The sequence below is a fragment of the Lithobates pipiens genome, unplaced genomic scaffold (assembly GCF_037356315.1).
Source record: "Lithobates pipiens isolate NorthernLeopardFrog02 unplaced genomic scaffold, aLitPip1_a1.2 Scaffold_8, whole genome shotgun sequence".
NCBI lineage: Eukaryota > Metazoa > Chordata > Amphibia > Anura > Ranidae > Lithobates > Lithobates pipiens.
Window position 1 is genome coordinate 274667399 of NW_027507903.1, and position 20438 is coordinate 274687836.

At 42.3% G+C, this 20438-nt stretch overlaps 1 protein-coding gene across 1 annotated transcript in view; it reads right to left on the reverse strand.

Moving 5' to 3' along the window:
- LOC143962680 (dynein axonemal heavy chain 3-like) overlaps positions 1 to 20438 on the reverse strand; it is a 2426925-nt gene that overhangs the window by 344347 nt on the left and 2062140 nt on the right. Inside the window, exon 65 of the mRNA XM_077472045.1 lies at positions 6816 to 6994. Coding sequence (XP_077328171.1) covers positions 6816 to 6994 — 179 coding nt within the window. The remainder of the gene's footprint in view (positions 1 to 6815; positions 6995 to 20438) is intronic.

Here is a 20438-nt window from a genome sequence, read left to right on the forward strand (position 1 = left end):
GCATACATTCTGCTGCCATTGATGCTGCAAAGCTACTCCCGGAGCTTTCTGGCAGTTACCATGGAAATTAGGGGGTGAGCCCTGGGATGGCCCTGCCAATTAGGCAAATGTCTAATGGCATCCATGACTCCAGGTCCTGATCCTGTGTTTTTTCTTTTTTATATGAAATATTCAGTTGCCATCGTCTGTCCCCCACTTGCAGGATCATCTGTCCAGATCTATAGCACAGTGGTGAAGAGGAAATTTAGGGCACTTTTCTCAGCTTTGTGCTACATGTAGGTCTGACAGATTCGGGTGGGCTGGAAGGCAGAGAGAGTAGCCAGCAGCTGTATAATTCAAATTTGAGATGAAAAAACATATGCAGTTGCAGTGTCAAGACCCCAGGGTTCTTAGCAGCAGAATAGTGTAAGCAATGCAATTTCAGTGAATACAATTCAAAGAAATAGGGGTGAATTTGTGCTGGAGGTCATGGGGTGGGGGGATTGTATTGGAAAGAAGGGGTAATTTTTGCTTAGGAGGCTTTTTTGCTCTTGACCTGTTTTGTAAGTCATCACCCTTGCACTATGTGCATTACTTACTCCTGACCCCTGCATTCTGTGCACTATGCAATCCTGACCCCTGCGCTCTTTTCAGTAGACATTCTTGACTGCTCCACTCTGTGCATTTCTCATTCTTGAATGAACCACAGCAGAGTAGGCTCAAGTTTTATTTAACCAAACCCTTTTAAAGTGATTGTACTCCTCTGAAATGAAAACTGATCATCGCATTCCTTCTTTACTTGTCTTTATCCAAAGTCACTTCTGACAGTTTGTGCTGTTACAGACAATTTCAGGAGATGGTCCTGCCCTCTCTCCAGCACACAGAAAGTGACTGACAGCCTCAGCTGTGCAGGTTTCCTTACAAGATTGTGTACAAGGGAATGTGCCCACTCAGGTCTCAGATTACACTCAGTTCCCTGTTCTATTCAGTGCAGTGTGTGACATCAGATCCCTGTCCCCTGCCTTCTGGAGTTTAGAAATTATGTGGAAACGGTGTGCTTTAGAAGTCTGTAGAGAAGAGAGGTCTGCAGCTAAACAGCTAGACCTTATTAAATAGGATTTGTTTTATCTCTTTGTGTCAACTGAGACTAGTCACCTCAGTGAGTATATGTAAAGATTAAAAAACACTTTAAGCCTTTTCCCTGTTAGCACAATTTGCCCACACTTACTATTCGCCTTAGCACACTATCTCTTTAGAGTGGCTAAATGGTCTTTCACAATAATCTTTGGTGATTTATTTTGGGTGTGGCAACATACAGTATAACTATAAATCAATGATTCAATTTTTGTTGTAAATACACAAACTTTGGATAATTTTATATTTCACAATGTACAGAATTACTATTTTTTAAATTCTTACTGCAACAGATTCTGCTTTTAGTGTTTACCGTATATACTCGAGTATAGGCCGACCCGAATATAAGCCGAGGCCCCCAATTTACCCCCAAAAAAACTGGCAAACTTATTGACTCGTGTATAAGCCGAGGGTAAGACATGCCTGTCCATCCCTGTGTGTGTGTCCGTCCATCCCTGTGTGTCCGTCCATCCCTGTGTGTCCGTCCATCCCTGTGTGTCCGTCCATCCATCCCTGTGTGTGTGTGTGTCCATCCATCCATCCATCCCTGTGTGTGTGTGTCTCCATCCATCCATCCATCCATCCCTGTGTGTGTGTGTCTCCATCCATCCATCCATCCCTGTGTGTGTGTGTATCCATCCGTGTGTGTGTGTGTGTGTGTGTGTGTGTGTGTGTGTGTGTGTGTGTGTGTGTGTGTGTGTGTGTGTCCAGCCTACCTGTGTCCCGAGCCTTTGTCCCGAGCCTCCGTCCCGTGCCTTGCCTCCTTGCCTCCGTGCCTCGCCGCCGTGCCTTGCCTCCGTCCCGTCCCGTCCCGTCCCGTGCCGTGCCTTGCCTTGCCTCCGTCCCGTGCCCTCTTCGTCGGCGCCTCGGCGGCCATTGTAAAATTCAAAAGCTGCGCCGCCGCCTTCGCCTGTGATAGGCGGAACACTGAATTTCCCAGCAGCCTGTGTTCCGCCTATCACGTACATCGTATCATCCTCGTCCGTAGTACGAGGATGATACGATGTCCGTGATAGGCGGAACACAGGCTGCTGGGAAATTCAGTGTTCCGCCTATCACAGGCGAAGGCGGAGCCGGAGGCGCGGCTTTTGAATTATAGAATGGCCGCTGTCTGTCTGCTCGACACGCTGATCGAGCGGGCAGACAGCGATGACTCGAGTATAAGCCGAGGGGGGCACTTTCAGCCTCAAAAAAGAGGCTGAAAATCTCGGCTTATACTCGAGTATATACGGTACATTTTAACTGTCAATGAGTGGGCAATTAACTGATTAGTATCTTTCCTGCCTTCATTTTGAATGTTTGGACCACTAATCACCTCTTGGATCACCATGTATGTCTCATCATGTAGCATGCATGAGTCATTTCTGTTGAGTGACTTTTATTGCTTTAGAAGGGCTCATACCAGAGGATGCAACTAGGGATAATAAACAACAAAACAAAATAATTGTATATCTTCCTGCAGATTTATTGACTTAGCTATATATAGTGTAAATGAGTTCTCGTAGTGTTGAACTATTTAAAAAACAGTATAAAAATATGGTACAGGATTGACTTCCCCTTTAAATGAACACTGCTTTTTATATGCTTAATAATATTCTGGAAAAATATAGCATTTTTTATTGAAAGTGAAGCGGAATCAATATTTGTTACATTCTTATATAGCATTTCCCTTTAGATACAGCAAAGACAGGCAGTGAAGAGACAGTGTCCATGGGAACAGTTTCTCTCATTAGACTTTTTTTACGCCTGAAAACACAAGAAAATTTGTTCAACCTTTCCAGTAGCTATTGGTACGTAAAGCAGGAAGATAATACTGAGAATACTGTCTTGTCCTTGTAAACATCATTTTAGCAACGGTGAAGGAGGAAAGTAAAACTGCAAACAGCCTGGAATGTTAGGTTACCAGGTGCTTATGGTGTGCAAACTTTTGCTTTATTTTTCATATCCATTATTTCAATTTTGTTCTATATTGTGTCACTTTTTCTTCTACAAATGTCAAATTTTAAGGCTTAGTTAATAAGACAGTTCAAATGATAAGTGTGCAGTGGTTTCATTGGGCACTGGCAGTGGTTTCAATAGGTACTGGGTATCTTGCAATGGGTATTTATTGATTATTGCACAGAGCACTTTGCAGCTCTGGTACCACATTTGGTATCCTTCAGGGGGAGGGGGAACATGTACCTATTTTTGACAGGTACCCTTCCCCACTTCTGGGAGGCGGCACAGCAGTGCCATCCATTGGAAGTTCGGCCCCCTCCTTCTTGCCTTGCCGGGCCAATCAGAAAGCACAGCTTGCTTTTCACATTTACAGTAGGGAATCCGGCTGTAAAGTGAATGGTTTCACTTCCAGTTTCCCTTAACATGAATGGCAGCAGCAGCACCCGAGAAATTATCCGAAAATTGGCTGGGGTGCCAACATCACTGGATCGATAGACAAGTAAGGGCACTTTCACACTGAGGTGGTGGGGGCATCGGCGGTAAAGTGCCACTAGTTTTAGTGGCGATTTACCATAGTTTTAGCGGCACTTTTTGGCTGCTACCAGGGCACTTTTAACACCCGCTAGTGGCCAAAGAAGTGGTTAATATTGCCCCACAAAGCGCCGCTGCCGAAACGCTTTGCTGGGCAGGGGCGTTTTAGGAGCGGTGTATTCGCCGCTCCTAAACCACCCCAAAGATGCTGCTTGCAGGACTTTTTTTTAACGTCCCGCAAGCGCACTGCTCCAGTGTGAAAACACTCAGGCTTTCACACTGGAGTGACAGGAGAGGCACTTAACAGGTGCTTTGCAGGCGCTATTTTTAGTGCTAAAATGCCTGTAAAGCAACTCAGTGTGAAAGTAGCCTAAGTGTCCACATATTAAAAATCAATGCAAACTCATTACACAGTCCACATTCAGTGAATGTTCATGTACTGCAACGGTTGTAATGATTTCAGCATGCAAAATGTGCCCTGTGCATGCTGAAATCAATGCAAACTTTGCAGTACATGAACTTTCACTGAATGTGGACTGTGAGTTTGCAGCACGGGACACTTTATTGCAACAAGATCTTTATATTAATTTCCATATTAGGCCCTTTATTTGATTGGCTGCTTGGCACACATTACAAAAGTAATAGTGACTTAGTAAATTTTACCTGCTGTCCTGGTCGCCAACAAGGGATCCCCTCCTGCTCTTCTCTCCTTCTCCTCATCCTATCATGAGTGTCACAGACAGACCCCACCCCGGGCCAGGGAGAAGATGCAGTGTGCAAAGCAGCACAGAGGAGGGTAGGCGGGGCCTCAGGTGGAGTCCAAGACTCTGCCTTCACCAGTTAAATTGCGTACTGCTGGTCTGGCCAGCCGCTATACCCCCCTGGGCCAAACACATTTGCATAATATTTACAAGTGCCGTGCAATAGCAAAGCAGCCACCAATGCTGTCTTGCCGGGACTCCACAAGACAGGTCTAGGGGGGCTTTTTTCCATGCGGGGGGGTCACTTTTGGTCGCCCCCCCACAAGGGGCCTTGTCAGCCTAGGCCGAGAGACAGCACTGGCTGTCAAGATAGCAAAGACCCTAGAGAATACAATGGTGGTCATTGCAACTTTTTATCACACACGGTATTTCTGGAACAATTTTTCGAACGCGTTTAAAAAAAAAAAAACAGTAAAGTAAGCCCAATGTTTTTGCATAATGTGAAAGATGAAGTTACACTGAGCAAAAAGATACCTAACATGTCACTCTTCAAAATTGCACACGCTCGTGGAATGGCGCCAAATGTCGCTACTTAAAATTCCCCATAGGCAACGCTTTACATTTTTTTACTTGTTTTGAGTTACAGAGGAGGTCTAGGGGCAAAATGATTGCTCTCGCTCTAACGTTCGCAGTGATACCTCACTTGTGGGGTTTGAACACCGTTTCCATATGTGGGCGGGACTTAAGTATGTGTTCGCTTATGCATGTGAGCACATGGGGACAGGGGTGCTTTACATTTTTTTTTTCTATTTTATTGTTCCTTTTACTTTATTTATTTTAGTTTGACATTTTCTTCCCCAAAAATAAATTTTTTGATCACTTTTATTCCTATTACAAGGAATGTAAACATCCTTTGTAATAGGAATAGGCATGGCAGGTCCTCTTTACAGTGAGATATAGGGTCAATAAGACCCCACAGGGAAGCCTGAAGCAAAACAAAAAAAAAAATGGCAGGGTATTGAAGAGTATTGGCAGGGTATTGCGGAGTATTGGCAGGGTATTGGCAGGGTATGGCAGAGTATTGGCAGGGTATTGCAGAGTATTGGCAGGGTATGGCAGAGTATTGCAGAGTATTGGGTATTGCAGAGTATTTGGCAGGGTATGGCAGAATATTGGCAGGGTATGGCAGAGTATTGCAGAGTATTGGCTGGGTATGACAGAGTATTGGCAGGGTATTGGGTATTGCAGAGTATTGGCAGGGTATTGCAGAGTATTGGCGGGTATTGCAGAGTATTGGCAGGGTATTGGCAGGGTATGGCAGAGTATTGCAGAGTATTGGCAGGGTATTGGGTATTGCAGAGTATTGGCAGGGTATGGCAGAGTATTGGCAAGGTATGGCAGAGTATTGCAGAGTATTGGCTGGGTATGGCAGGGTATTGCAGAGTATTGGCAGGGTATTGCAGAGTATTGGCAGGGTATTGCAGAGTATTAGCAGGGTATTGGGTATTGTAGAGTATTGGCATGTATTGCAGAGTATTGGCAGAGTATTGCAGAGTATTGGCAGGGTATTGCAGAGTATTGGCTGGGTATTGGGTATTGCAGAGTATTGGCAGGGTATTGCAGAGTATTGGCAGGGTATTGGGTATTGTAGAGTATTGGCAGGGAATTGAGGGGTTAAATTTTGGTGAGCAGCGATGTGGGCACTGCAGATGCAGCCCACATCGCTGCTGACACCGATCTCTTCTCCCTCCGCTGTACCGATCATAACATGACGCCGGTTTGTTTACAAGTGATCGCTCCGTCATTTGACGGAGCGATCACGTGGTAAATGCCTGCGATGAATGGCCATTTACCGTGATCCATGATGCACAGGACCCGGCGGTCATGAATGCTCTCGAGTGTGTGCCCCAGGGGGCGCGAGAGCGGAATTCTGGGAGGCCACTAATTAATGGCCTCTCAGAGTTAAACAACCACCCTGTAGCCGTTAATCGGCTATGGCCGGTTGTTAAGTGGTTAACGTTGACTATAGTGATGGGGGAATCAAGAGAAAATTGGGTAATCTTTGGCCTGCCTTAGAAGAGAAATAAGAATGAAGAGGGAAGAAAGGGAAGGAGAGTAGGGAGGGGAGAAAGCAAACTAGATGGGGTGGTGTGGGTCTTTAAGACACAAGCAATGTTAATGCAGTGATCTCTCACACTGAGACTTTGTATTCTGACAAGGCCCCCCCCCCCCCCCCCCCACCAGAATATACTAATCAGCAATTGCAGCCAATGGATGGGACCGCTGAACGAATGCTGGTTTTCCATCATGTTTTATTGATTGGCTTCTGTAGAACAAACAACTGTACACATGGACCAAAAGTCATATGGTTCTTGCTGAACCTGATCATTTTCAGACTGTGTGTAATGGGGTCAAGAATAATAAGTCAAAACAATACATTTTGTTGACTGATTTAAGATTCTAATAGTATTTTCTTATTGGCTTATTAAAAAAGGTCAGTGGTGGTCGAAAGAAATATAATTATAATCCTACCTGTTTGTGAAATAGTCATTGAGGTAAGTAATTCTTTCCTGAAGCTTCTGTGAGGGTTGACTTTTCCTAATAGCATTTATGTACACATTAATATACCAAGCCAAAGAAAACTGGTACATAGAATCAATGTATGCCAGGTCTGAGATGACAAAGAATATGACACTGGAATGGTTGGCAGCCTGTTAAAAGATAAAGACATGATCTTGCTTACTCAATACAGTACATAAAGAAAAGTGCATATTAAAAATTGTAGTAACTCAAAGCAAAAAATACAAGTTGAATAAAGACAGTGTAAAGCCGCGTACACACGGGCGGACTGTATGGCCTACTTAGTCCATCATACAATCCGACGGACAGTCCGTCCTACTTTCGAATGAACGGACTTGACCACACACGGATGCACAAACAGTCCGTCGAAAGCTTGCGCGATGACGTGTACAGCACGTACGACGGGACTAGAAATAGGAAGTCCAATACACAGCAATGCAACCTTTCGCCGTGTAAATCCTTTCTGAGCATGCGCCATTCTTAGTCCGTCGAACTAGCCTACTCACGAGCGGATTGTCCGCTGAAACCAAAGTATGACGGACAGTATTTCGAAAAATCCGAAATACTTAGTACGCCAGACTGCACGCTGAAAAAGTCCGCTGAAGCCCACACACGAGCGGACTGTCCGCTGAAATATGTTTCGACGGACTAAGTAGGCCATACAATCCGCCCGTGTGTACGCGGCTTAAGATATATTCTTAGAACATGTCTCGGGTACTGCACATTGCTCGTTTACCGATTTTTGAATAATTGTATATGCACAGTTAGTACTCCCTTCAGCCATGTACTGATCAAACACAGGGATGATTATAAAAAAAAGACGTCAACTTCCCTTTTTATTAGAATGTTGAATGGTAAAATGCTTGTTAACAAAATGGTGCAAGGCATTATAACTAAGAGAACCAATCAGTACTAAGATTTTAGCAGGTTAGACTAAGTTGGCTACAAAATAGTTACAAAACATTATAATAATATAACACTATTTAAAAGGAAACCATAGCCTTAGTGACATGGGCACTTCCTATTAGCTGTCCAATGCCAGGGTTCTCTCAGGCTCAAGAAGACTGAAGTGGAATTATAACACTGCAAAGAGGGGACATGTAAGTTTGGGCACTTCCAACCTGGAGCAGTTGATTACTAGTTGGTACACCTAAAAGTGGAGCTGGGAGGGGCATGGGAGGGCAGTCTTAGGTGAGCTTAAACTGTCTTGCAAGAGTATTTTCCACATCAGACAAAACACAAAAATGGAATTAGACATGTTTTTAAACAGAAGATCTTTTTGCAATGGGCAATGCTAAACAGTGTCTTTCAAGTTAGGTATAAAGTATAAACCGTCCTCTTTGAAAGATGTTTATGTCTTTAGATCTAAATGTGCTTATCCAAAATACAATTTGGGAAAAAATTGCTTTGACTAACATCACTTACATTATGAAAAATGAAATTTTAAAATAGAAGCTGCAAAAATAGCAAAATCTCACATAAAAGCTTCTTTATTTGTTTTGAATAAGATATTAGAATACATTAATATTTTAAACTGAAATAATATGATAACCGAGACACTTGCATGGTTTGTTATTTTTATATTTTTTGATGAAGGAGATTCTCAAATACCAAGAAAATTATAAAGAGAAAGTTTAGTTTAACACTGTTGTGTAATGTTGCCTAGAACTAGCTTGTAAAGGAATATTAAAAAGTTTAAAATTGCAGCAGAAAATCCATCTAAATGTGTTAAAGATCCTAGATGATTGCCAGAAGAAAACTAATGTGAAGAAATTGCAGTGGTTAACCATTAAATAATCCAAGGTGCACACCACCAATTTTGCATGGGAATACATTCACTAGGTACAGTGCAAAATTAAAGGAATAATGTTTTCCACCATGGTAATGCTTGAATACACCAAGCCATTCTTGTCAGTAAACTATTCAGTTAACTATAGTACTTAACCCATCCATACAAATCTTCAGGGCAGGGAGTCTCAACTTTGCCCATCAAAGTCTCTCTGAAGTATAATTATGCATGTTTTAATTATTTAAATAGGAAACACTATGATGGATGGGTTACCAGCTGCAATACTATGTCTCTGGGTTTATTGGCAGAAGACAACAAAAAAAAATTGGAGGATTGGGACTAGGCAGCCTTGATCTTTTGTTTTCCCTGGTGACTAGTGGATTTCTCAACCCTCAGCAGCCTACACAAACCTCATTTGTCGCCTAGCAAATCTGGCTCCTTGACTGACTGTAGGGTAGGCTTAAGTCCCTTTGCCTCCAATGCAGCCAATGACCTTCTTCCCCTTTCTCCCTTCTGGAGTTATCCATCATCAGTGAAATGCAGGGACATCTTTGATTATGCCCGGGCTGTACAGCTCCCAGGTCTTAAATAAACCACCAGCCAGGGCTGCATGAGGTATTTCTGGGTGATTGATTGAAAGACTTGTGTATGCCTCCTGTTCAGCGGGTACTGAGTCTTACATAATCGGCATGAATTGAAGTCAAGTTCTGGTGAAAAACATTTATATAGGATGGTTTGGATATATCAAAGTGGGAAAATGAGCCTGAGGATTTTTCTTTATGTACCTTTTTATTTTCAGTACCTGTCTGTTAGCTATTATAAAATTGTAGTATATATTAATATAGTTTCAACTGATAACATATCCACAACATTTCAGTTTTACCTAATAGTGCTGTGTTTGGTTTCTTCTATTGTTTTGTAGGATATGTGTCCAAGAAGGCACTTGGCTTGACATGGATGGCCATGTCTTGGTAGGTTTGCAGTTGTGTAATACCCTTTCCATTTTTGGATGAAGGATTGAATAGTGCTCCGTGAGATGTTCAAATCATGGTGTATTTTTTTATAACCTAACCCTGCTTTAAACTTCTCCACAACTTTGTCCCTGGCCTGTATGGGGTGTTCATTGGCCTTTATGATGCTGTTTATTCACTAAGGTTCTCTAACAAACCAATGAGGGCTTCATAGCTGTGTTTATAGTGAGATTAAATTACACACAGGTGGACTCTATTTACTAATTAGGTAACTTCTGAAGGCAGTTGGTTCCACTAGATTTTAGTCAGGGGTATCAGAGTAAAGGGAGCTGAACACAAATGCACACCCCACTTTTCAGCTATTTATTTGTAAAAAAAAAAAATTAAAACCATTTATCAATTTCCTTCCACTTCACAATTTTGTGTCACTTTGTGTAGGTCTATCACATAAAATTCCAATAAAATACATTTACATTTTTGGTTGTAACATGACAAAATGTGGAAAATGTCAAGGGGTATGAATACTTTTTCAAGGCACTGTATACCATGGTCAAATTAATATTTAGTTACAATAAAGGATTGTAAATTCTGTGTAATTCTTTGATGAATAGATTTATGGGGCTGATAATAAGTGAAAAGGGAAAGATTAAATGGATATTAAACCCTTGTACTTTCAACAGCTGCTTTAGGCACTTAATGATTAAGGAACCTCTTTATCTTATAGTCCTTGCCCATGTTCCAGTTTAAGCTGGTGCCATGACTACTGCCCCAGGGTTCTCGTTTCAGGGAGGCTCCTTTCCTTTCCAGTGTTCTATGCATCTGCCCTTGCATGCAGGGGCTATAGCTGTGCCTCCCTAAACTGTGTGCATTAATAGAAACACACAGGCCTGTAACCTATAATGCCAAGGCACACCCCTGCTCCCAATCCTTTCTCCAAGCTAACAGACTGGCTAAAAACTGCACTGTCCTCTGTTAATTCTGTGAAGATCTGAAGTTTTTGAAAACAGAACTGCTTAGGAGCCAGCATCAGTGAAGGTTGCAAATTGCAAATTGTGGTGTTCATTTTTTTTAACTAATGGTTTAAAGGGGAATATTTATTTTATTGGGCTCAGTGTGGTAAACCAAAAAATGCTGAGGGTTCAAAACTACTTTAAGGGTGCCTTAAGCAAGCAATCAGCTCCCAAGTTTTGTGTCCTAACTTGCACTGGATAATTACCAGTTGTGCATTGGCTGCTTGATATTATTTCTATAAATACAATTTCCCCATGTCATTTCTTTTTATTTCAGAATATTTATGATAAACATTCATTCTTAAAACTTAACTTCTGAATAAGCAAAAAAATGATCTAAATACAAGATAAATGTGTGTTCTTTACTTAAATATTGATCTGTTTTGTAGATTTCTTCCTGATCTGTGCAGTAATTCAACATGAAACATTAAGTTTTTGCAGGAGCTACCTTTTCTAAGGAACAGCGACTGTTGCTCTCTCCTTGTGCAGGGTGACTGGTGTTACATCTGCTCACTCCTCTACTTTTCTGCAAGCAGCCTGTAGTGGGTGGGAATGCTGGATCTCCCTACAGCTCTGCTCTCTGCACAGGCTATGTGCAGCACATTGATGATGTCATTCCCATTTTTACACTGCAATAACTTGTGTCTGGGGTTCAGCTTTGAAAGTGATCATCTCTGGAGTCAGTTAACTCTACAACTAACCCTTTAAGGGTCCTGACATTACGCCACCGTGAGGGGTGGGACCCAGACCTGCTATTTCCCCCTGAACATTTGACCACCAGTTTACTATGCTGTGGGGGTGATTGGCAGCTCTGTGTGGTGCCTGCGGAATCTCCCTCTGCTCCTCGGATGAGTAATTCAGTTATAAAGTGTAGGGAGAGGGGTATCTGACCCAGGCAGGCACTGGTTTCAGTGCACAAGCAAAGCGACTCACTTGTGTACTGAAGCCGGAGCCTGCCCGGGTAAGAGGCCCTCCCCTCTCCACTGTTTAGCTGAACTGCTGGCCTGCGGAGCAGAGGGAGATGCTGTGGACATCACAGGGCTGCCAACCGCCCCCTCCTCCCCCACTGCATATTAAACTGCTGGCTGGAGGGGCAAAGGCCAATCAATATTTGTAGCAAAGGTGAGTGGCCATGAGGTGACCAAGGTACCTAAAGTACACTGCTGTGTGTGTTGGGAGGGTTTAAATAGATATGTTGTGGGTTGAAGGTGTGCTGGGGGGTTGGAGGTACAAAGATGTGTTAGGAGTGTGGGCGCGTGTGTGCAAACATGTGCCTTTAAGTGGTTTCAGATGCCAGGAGATAAAGGCGAAGATTTTGGTCATGTGACCACCGTGATTGGCTGTCACAGCCGTCACATGATCGGAAAGCTCCTGATCGCAAGTAGCGATCGGGAGATTTTTTGTTACTCGCTGGTAACTGTGCCAGGAGCACACAGGTTGTGTGCTCTCTGCACAGCTTTGTTGACATTTTAGTACACATACATGTGGCCTCTCAGTGTTAAGGCCTACCTGCTGAGAGGCCACATATATGCGTATAGTTGGCGTAAAGGTGTTGATATGTTCTCTGCCTAAAATGGCTGACTGAACACATAGCAAAAAAAAGTGTCCCTAAAAATGTTTTGAAATGGTTGGCAAATATGCAGGAAGGGTCCTGATGCGAGAACATAATAAAGGGCCCTGCAATGGGAGTAAACGGCCCTGAAATCAGTGGAAATGGCACCGGGACCAGTGGAAAGGGCCCTGGCATGGGGTCAGAGGGGCTCATCATGGTTTCTTGCATCAGGGCCACTTTAGTTTCTTGTTATGTCTCTGTCACAAAATTGTATTTGGCTTGTATATGACAACTAGCTAAAATTAAATCTTCTCTTTCCACCTTGTACTGTTCCCCTGGCAGACTATTTCATATTTGGTGTCAATGTCCCGTAGTTTAACAATTATGGATGCGGTTATAATTTAATACACCTCATCTTTAACAAAACCTCTCTGACTTCAACAAATAAAAAAAAATAAAAGGATATCCTCCATATTCCTTGCCACGCATCAGGTTATTGCAAAAGCTTGAAGGGAGCCATTCTTGAATTTTATAGATGTGAAATAATATTGAGCAATACGCATTCAAATTTTCTTATAAGTCCCATGGCTGAATTACAACAGTAATCTCAACCTTGACCATACCTTCCCCTCTGAATAATACATTAAGTTTTGTACACAGATGTGACACCTGGTCGGGAGAACACTGCTCTCCCTGTCCCTTCTTTCCCCCCACACCCCCCCCCCCCTCCTTCTCTCGTTCTACTCTCTTTTAGAGTTTTCTTTTATTTTTCTTCTCTGCTTTTATACCTCCCATGAACAGCTTGCTCAATACTTCTCATAACTCACCTCAGAGGCAAATTTCCTACTCCTACTCAACCAATGAATGCGAATGAACATGAATGAATAAAAGCAGGAACACCACTACTCTTTCTCTTTTGTTTAAACTTTTAGTTATGTTATACCGATAGCTTTTCCTTTTATTATATACTTCTCAGTATTTATGCAATGTGCACGCAACTAAGTGCCTCTCTCTACAATTACCACTTAAACATATTTGTTGTATAATTTATTTGCATTTTTGTGTAAACTTTTACTATTAATATTTATTTTAATTACTTTATAGCTGATTAAATGTATGTGCTTATTATGGAATTAAGTTCTGTTAAACCCAATAAAAATATTGTAAAAAAAAATAAATGATATCATGAAAAATAGTAAAGGGCCATTAAGTAGAGTATGTGTATGGAATATTTTTGGAGAACATGAATATTATTTAGTGTCACTTTAAAATATGGTAGCCCTCAAAGAGGCAAGCATTTTATTTCTGGTTACAGCATTTGGAGGTTGTGCCCTAACTATTTAGAAATATTGCTTAATGAGAGAAAATAAAAAACAGCGCAAGAAAATATTTACAGAAAAATATATTAGAAAACAGTCAATAACAACGAAAAGGGGATTCGAAAAATATAAGGTTCTTAGCAAAAACTTTTTGGGCCTTTGATTCAAATGGAGAGTCCAGTTCACTTCAGAGTAAGTGAGGTCTGAAAGAATCACTGGCCCCAGAAGTGACTATTGGCATCCATAGGGAAAATAAGAGCTCTAAACTTCAGATGCAGCCATCTTTTCTGGTCATATCCAAAGAGTATGGGGTGTGTGCTGAGGAGTGGTGAATGGGTGTTGAGGTGTTTTATGATACCTCAGCAGACACTCTCCTAATGCCAGTTATTTTAACTTAATCAATATTTCAAGATAACAGGGTTTAACAATCTGACAGCAATTGTATTATTGAAAAAAGTAAATCATGATTTGATAGTCATCAAACATGATGTGCCTCTTATGCATATTCTCCTTAGGAGTAATGTGACTAATATAATTGCTTCACATTATAACATGAGCATGTTTGTTATCAAACTGCTTACTATTCTCTTATATATTAGTGTAGCTATGTTCTATAATGCTATCGCCATTACAGAGTGCTGGATATGTATTAAAGGGAAGTTGCAGGTCAAGTAAGGCTAGCCTTACCAATGTGTATTACTGCTAGGCTATTGTACCATTATTTGAGTGCTGTATTTAACCACTTCCATTCTTATACTTGTACACCCACCCTCTATGGACCAAAGCACTTTTTACAACTCTTCTATAGAGCTGTTTGTTCAGTAATACCGTTGTCATTGCTTCCATAACAAGGCTTTATTTTGTCATTTTTTTAATGCAATCCTTAGAGAAAAAAAAATTCCAAAACTAAAAAAAATGCATGTTTCTTTCTTGACCAGTGCTACTTTTAAACAAGTAGTGTTGCTGTAGATGATAAGTAAAGGTTTTTTTTTTCTTCTGCAACCTATTCTATTTAAAATGAAGCTAGACATATCAAAAATATGATTCTGGTGCAAAACATTGCAAAAGTTATTTAGAAATAAAATGAAGCCTTTTTGTATGTTGCTCTTTTTAAAATGTGACATTAAAAAACAAAACAAAACAAAAAACAAAACAAAAAAACAGGAAAAATGTTTATATATTAATGGTTAACAAAATAGCAATAAACATAAACAAAAAAACAAAAACGAAAAAAAGCATGAAAATAATAGTTAAAAAGGGGAAGAGGGTAGAGAATGCTAATGTGGGCTGATTTGGGAAAACTGAGGGTTAATAAGGGGTTAAATATAGAGACAAATTTAAAAACTTGTCAGTTGCTTAAACTAATATAATTTGCAAATTAAATCAGATCCTTTTGATCTGCAGGTGAATGAATTAGAGTGGATACAAAACTAAGAATATTAGTTTGCTTCTGAACCAACGTCTCCTGACTCTACTTGCCAGCACAGTAGAATGTCCGCCTGGCCATTGGTAATTCCTGTCTTGTGTTATATGGTCCAATGGTATTGCTGGAGAATGAAATGCCAACAGAGTGCTCCCCCTCTCCCTACACTAAGAGGGTCAATGCTCATTAAATCCAAGGGTTAAAGTACAGGCTGTAGTACTTACCTGCAACCTCTGTTGTGCATAGCGATATCTCTTCTCACTCAGCCACCTGAGATGCTGGACAGTACCCTGTCTGATCCATTGGACAATCTGTCTAATGCATTGGTTCTCATAAAGCTTGAACTCTTTACTCCTCCCATGAAATTACTATTTACACCTTACCTTTGCACTTCCTGTTTGCTAGATTATTATGCTCTCCCCAGCAAAAGTCCTGTTCTTGTCACATCTGATGCGTCTGTATCTCCAGGACCACTGGTTGTTGACTTTTAGCTTTTTCTTCGACTATGTCTCTTCTTAATACCAACCTATGACCTTTTGTTTATAACCTTGGCTTGTTTACTGACTACATTTCTGCTTGATTCCTACCTGCTATATCTGCTACTGGCCCCCAGATTACTCACCTCCTGGTGGGGAAATTCTGAAGACTCTGACCTGGAACTAACACACAGCAAAACCCTTCTCCACCATCAGGATCTCTGGTGAACACAGGTTAGCGCTTAGACTCAGGTAAGCCCGGGTCATCTGCCAGGTTGACATGCTGATGCACTTATCCATGTGGTCAATGGGGGCCTGTTTACTGCTGTAGCTATTGGCCTCTGAGCCTGACCCCTGACCATGACAACATCCTTGCTCTGGCTGGTTCCAGAGCCAGTGAAGGAAGGATCAGCATGTCATCCATTGAGGAATTGTCATCAATGGCTGGGATTGGCAGGCAAGCAACTGGTGTGTGCAAAGTTCAGACAGGAAGCTGCTAGGTAGATGTGAAGAGAGCCGCTGTAGCTTAGGGAGCTGGAGCGCAAGTAGTCCAGCTTGTACAGTGGCTTCTGGGTGTCCTCAGCCCTGACACTCAGGTCCAATCAGCAATGACAGCACTCTGTACAAGGGGCATGGTAACACATTTTTGGGCCACACCCCCTTGTCAAACAATAGGGAAGTTTCCCTAAGGTTTGACAAAGGGGCAGAGCCCCAAAACACATAACACACAGAATGGGGCTTGTAAAAGAGCACGCACAAGGCCTGCAATAAGGACACTCAGCAGCAGGAGGAGCCAGAAGTGCGGAGGGGGACCCAAGAAGAGGAAGCTTAGGGGTGCCATGTGCAAAACCATTGCAAAGGGAAGGTAAGTACAGTGGTGTGAAAAAGTGTTTGCCCCCTTCCTCATTTCCTGTTCCTTTGCATGTTTGTCACACTTAAGTGTTTCGGAACATCAAACCAATTTAAACAATAGTCAAGGACAACACAAGTAAACACAAAATGCAATTTGTAAATGAAGGTGTTTATTATTAAAGGTGAAAAAAAATCCAAACCATCATGGCCCTGTGTGAAAAAGTGATTGCCCCCCCTTGTTAAAACATACTATAACTGTGGTTGTCCACACCTGAGTTCAATTTCTCTATCCACACCCAGGCCTGATTATTGCCACACCTGTTCACAATCAAGGCATCACTTAAATAGGAGCTGCTTGACACAGTAAGGTCCACCAGAAGATCCTTAAAAGCTACACATCATGCCGAGACCCAAAGAAATTCAGGAACAATTGAGAAAGAAAGTAATTGAGATCTATCAGTCTGGAAAGGGTTATAAAGCCATTTCCAAAGCTTTGGGAATCCAGCGAACCACAGTGAGAGCCATTATCCACAAATGGCGAAGACATGGAACAGTGGTGAACCTTCCCAGGAGTGGCCGGCCGCCCAAAATTACCCCAAGAGCGCAGCGACGACTCATCCAAGAGGTCACAAAAGACCCCACAACAACGTCCAAGGAACTGCAGGCCTCACTTGCCTCAGTTAAGGTCAGCGTTCATGCCTCCACCATCAGGAAAAGACTGGGCAAAAATGGCCTGCATGGCAGAGTTCCAAGGAGAAAACCACTGCTGAGCAAAAAGAACATCAAAGCTCGTCTCAATTTCTCCACAACACATCTTGATGATCCCCAAGACTTTTGGGACAACATTCTGTGGACCGATGAGACAAAAGTGGAACTCTTTGGAAGGTGTGTGTCCAAGTATATCTGGCGTAGAAGGAACACTGCATTTCATAAAAAGAACATTATACCAACAGTAAAATATGGTGGTGGTAGTGTGATGGTCTGGGGCTGTTTTGCTGCTTCAGGACCTGGAAGACTTGCCGTGATAAAAGGAACTATGAATTCTGCTGTCTACCAAGAGATCCTGAAGGAGAATGTCCGACCATCTGTTCGTGTACTCAAGCTGAAACGAACTTGGGTTCTGCAGCAGGACAATGATCCTAAACACACCAGCAAGTCCACCACCGAATGGCTGAAGAAAAACAAAATGAAGACTTTGGAGTGGCCTAGCCAAAGTCCTGACCTGAATCCTATTGATATGTTGTGGTATGACCTTAAAAAGGCCGTTCATGCTCGAAAACCCTCTAATGTAACTGAATTAGGACAATTCTGCAAAGATGAGTGGGCCAAAATTCCTCCAGGACGCTGTAAAAGCCTCATTGCACGTTATCGCAAACGCTTGGTTGCAGTTGTTGCTGCTAAGGGTGGCCCAACCAGTTATTAGGTTTAGGGGGCAATCACTTTTTCACACAGGGCCATGATGGTTTGGATTTTTTTTCACCTTTAATAATAAACACCTTCATTTACAAATTGCATTTTGTGTTTACTTGTGTTGTCCTTGACTATTGTTTAAATTGGTTTGATGTTCCGAAACACTTAAGTGTGACAAACATGCAAAGGAACAGGAAATGAGGAAGGGGGCAAACACTTTTTCACACCACTGTATAACATGTTTGCTATTTTTTTCAGGCACAAATTGTGGGTCTCGATTACTAATGAGATCTGCAAGAAATTCTATTCCCGTAAAGACTCACATAAAGCCTCAGCCACGATAGTGCAACAGCTTCTGAGTACCAGGGGGCAAAACACACCACTATCAGGATGTAATGCTTGCCTTAACTCATAGGGATAGGTAGTAGCCTAATAATATCCACTGCCACCCCTTAAAAAGTTTATCATTTACAGACAAAGGCTGTAGTGCATTCCTTTGTAGTGCATTCCATCACCCGCTTTGCCAACCCACAGGAGAGCTGGAGGCTAAAATTCTGGGCTTTCCCAGAGTTGGGTCAGTCTGCAGTGCTTGCTTGAAGGTGCACTATGTTTTCCAGCCAACAATCTTGTGGTGAACGAAGAGAGCAGCTAAGGCTCAGCAGAGGCTGGATACTCTGGGTAAATGGGTCTATGGGTAACATTCACCTGCACTGCAAACAGAAACTGCACATCAGCAGCCTTTGCTTCACTGCTAGAATTATCAATCAGATTCAGCAATTACATTTTCAACATCAGACATTCAGTATATGTATTGGGTAACTGTGCATGTAAGCTGGCCAGCTCTTCTTCTTAGAGGACTGTACATTTCCACCCCACTTTCCTCCGATGTACATCCCTAAGTTTCTTTTACACCCACATCTTTACACAGTACCTTGGTATGTCCATAGGGTCCAGTTGATAAGAAGGTTCATAGTACAACACCTTGAGTCCCCTTATCTGCACCTAACAGAGCCAGTGTGGGAATTTCATCTGAGACTCCAACTTCTCTCATATCATTCCCTGCCTCACAATCAATGTATTTATTTATTACAGGTACTTATATAGTACGATCAATTTACACTTAATTTGTACAGTCACTTCAGTCCCTGACTTCAAGGAACTTTCAATCTAAGGTCCCTAATTTACATTCATATATACTAGTGCCATTTTAGACAGGAACCAATAAACCTACCAGGAAATCTTTGGAGTGTGGGAAGAAACCCACACAGGCATAGAGAAAAGATGCAAAGTCCATGCAGGCAGTGCCGTGGTTGGGATTCAAATCAACAAATCAACAACCCTCCAACCAGACCTTCAGGTCTGGTATGGATATTAAGGGGAACCCTGCATCAAATTAAAAAAAAATTGACGTGGGGGTCCCCCTAAAAATCCATACCAGACCCTTTATCCGAGCACGCAACCTGGCAGGCCGCAGGAAAAGAGGGGGGACGAGAGAGCGCCCCCCCTCCGGAACCATACCAGGCCACATGCCCTCAACATTGGGAAGAAGCTTTGGGGGTCCAGTGACGTGTGGGTGACCCTGCCACCCTCTGATGTAATGGAACCTGCGTTACATCAGAGGGGGCAGGGTCACCCATACGTCACTGGGAAAGCCTGGGTTTCCCCATCGCGTCAGAGGGGGCGGGGTCAGGTGATGGGTGGCCCCGCCCTCCGCATATAAGAAATGTCAGGCCATCGGGAACCTGCAGTGTCTCCTCTGTGGATACAGAAGAAGGATGGATTCGCTGCGCTGGATCAGATCAGCCATCGCTGGAGAGATGATCATCCGTCACCGGATAGCAAGAGTGGATTACCACTGCTGAAATCTTTTTTTATTTTTTTTATTTTTAATGAAGGACTTTTTCAAAAGTGTGTTTGTCTTATTTAACTATTTTTTACACTTTCTTTTTGAAATGGTAGGGGTATTTTTGTGCCCCCTTACCATTTCAACCAGGGGGGGCGGGATCTGGGGGTCCCCTTGTTAAAGGGGGCTTCCAGATTCTGATAAGGCCCCCGCTCGCAGACCCCCACAACCACCGATTTGTTGGATTAGAGTATGGATCAGTTTTCAAAAGTATTGTTACGCTTGGCTATACAATAGAATGTGGCTTAAAGTGCTTGGTTCTTTATGACATCTCCAACATATTATATGTATAAGGAGGTCTGTTTTATGTAATCTTTGGGCATTTTGTACCAAAAGCAAAGATTATATGTAGTAGATCTCCATATAAGCACTAAAGGAGCTTGTGTGAACTAGTTGACATGAGGTGGATCATTGGATTTGTAGTTAGTAGGAGTCATTATATTTAGAAAAAGAAAGATACCAAGACTAGTAAATTGCATTGTGGTAAAATAGATAATGGGACCCTGAGAAAAATAAGCAGATGTGCTTCTGAATGTACACCCAGAAAAAGATGGAGGTATGCATTTCTGTAGACATTGAGGTAGGATGCAGAGGTCTCCTTTAAAGGTATTAGGAAAAGTAATGATAGGCAGGAATGTTCCTATGTAGAAGATATCTGACAAAGAGGTGCCAGTGCAAGAGGTTCAGGCTCCCTTGATTGAAAAGGGGGGAGGGGGGATAAGTGACAGAATAGTGCTCGGTCATGGAGTGAAAGGGGTTAAAATGGTTGTAAAGGCAAAATTTTTTTTATCCTAATGCATTCTATGGATTAAAATAAAAAACCTTCTGTGTACAGCAGCTTCCCCAACCCCCTTATTACTTACCTGAGCC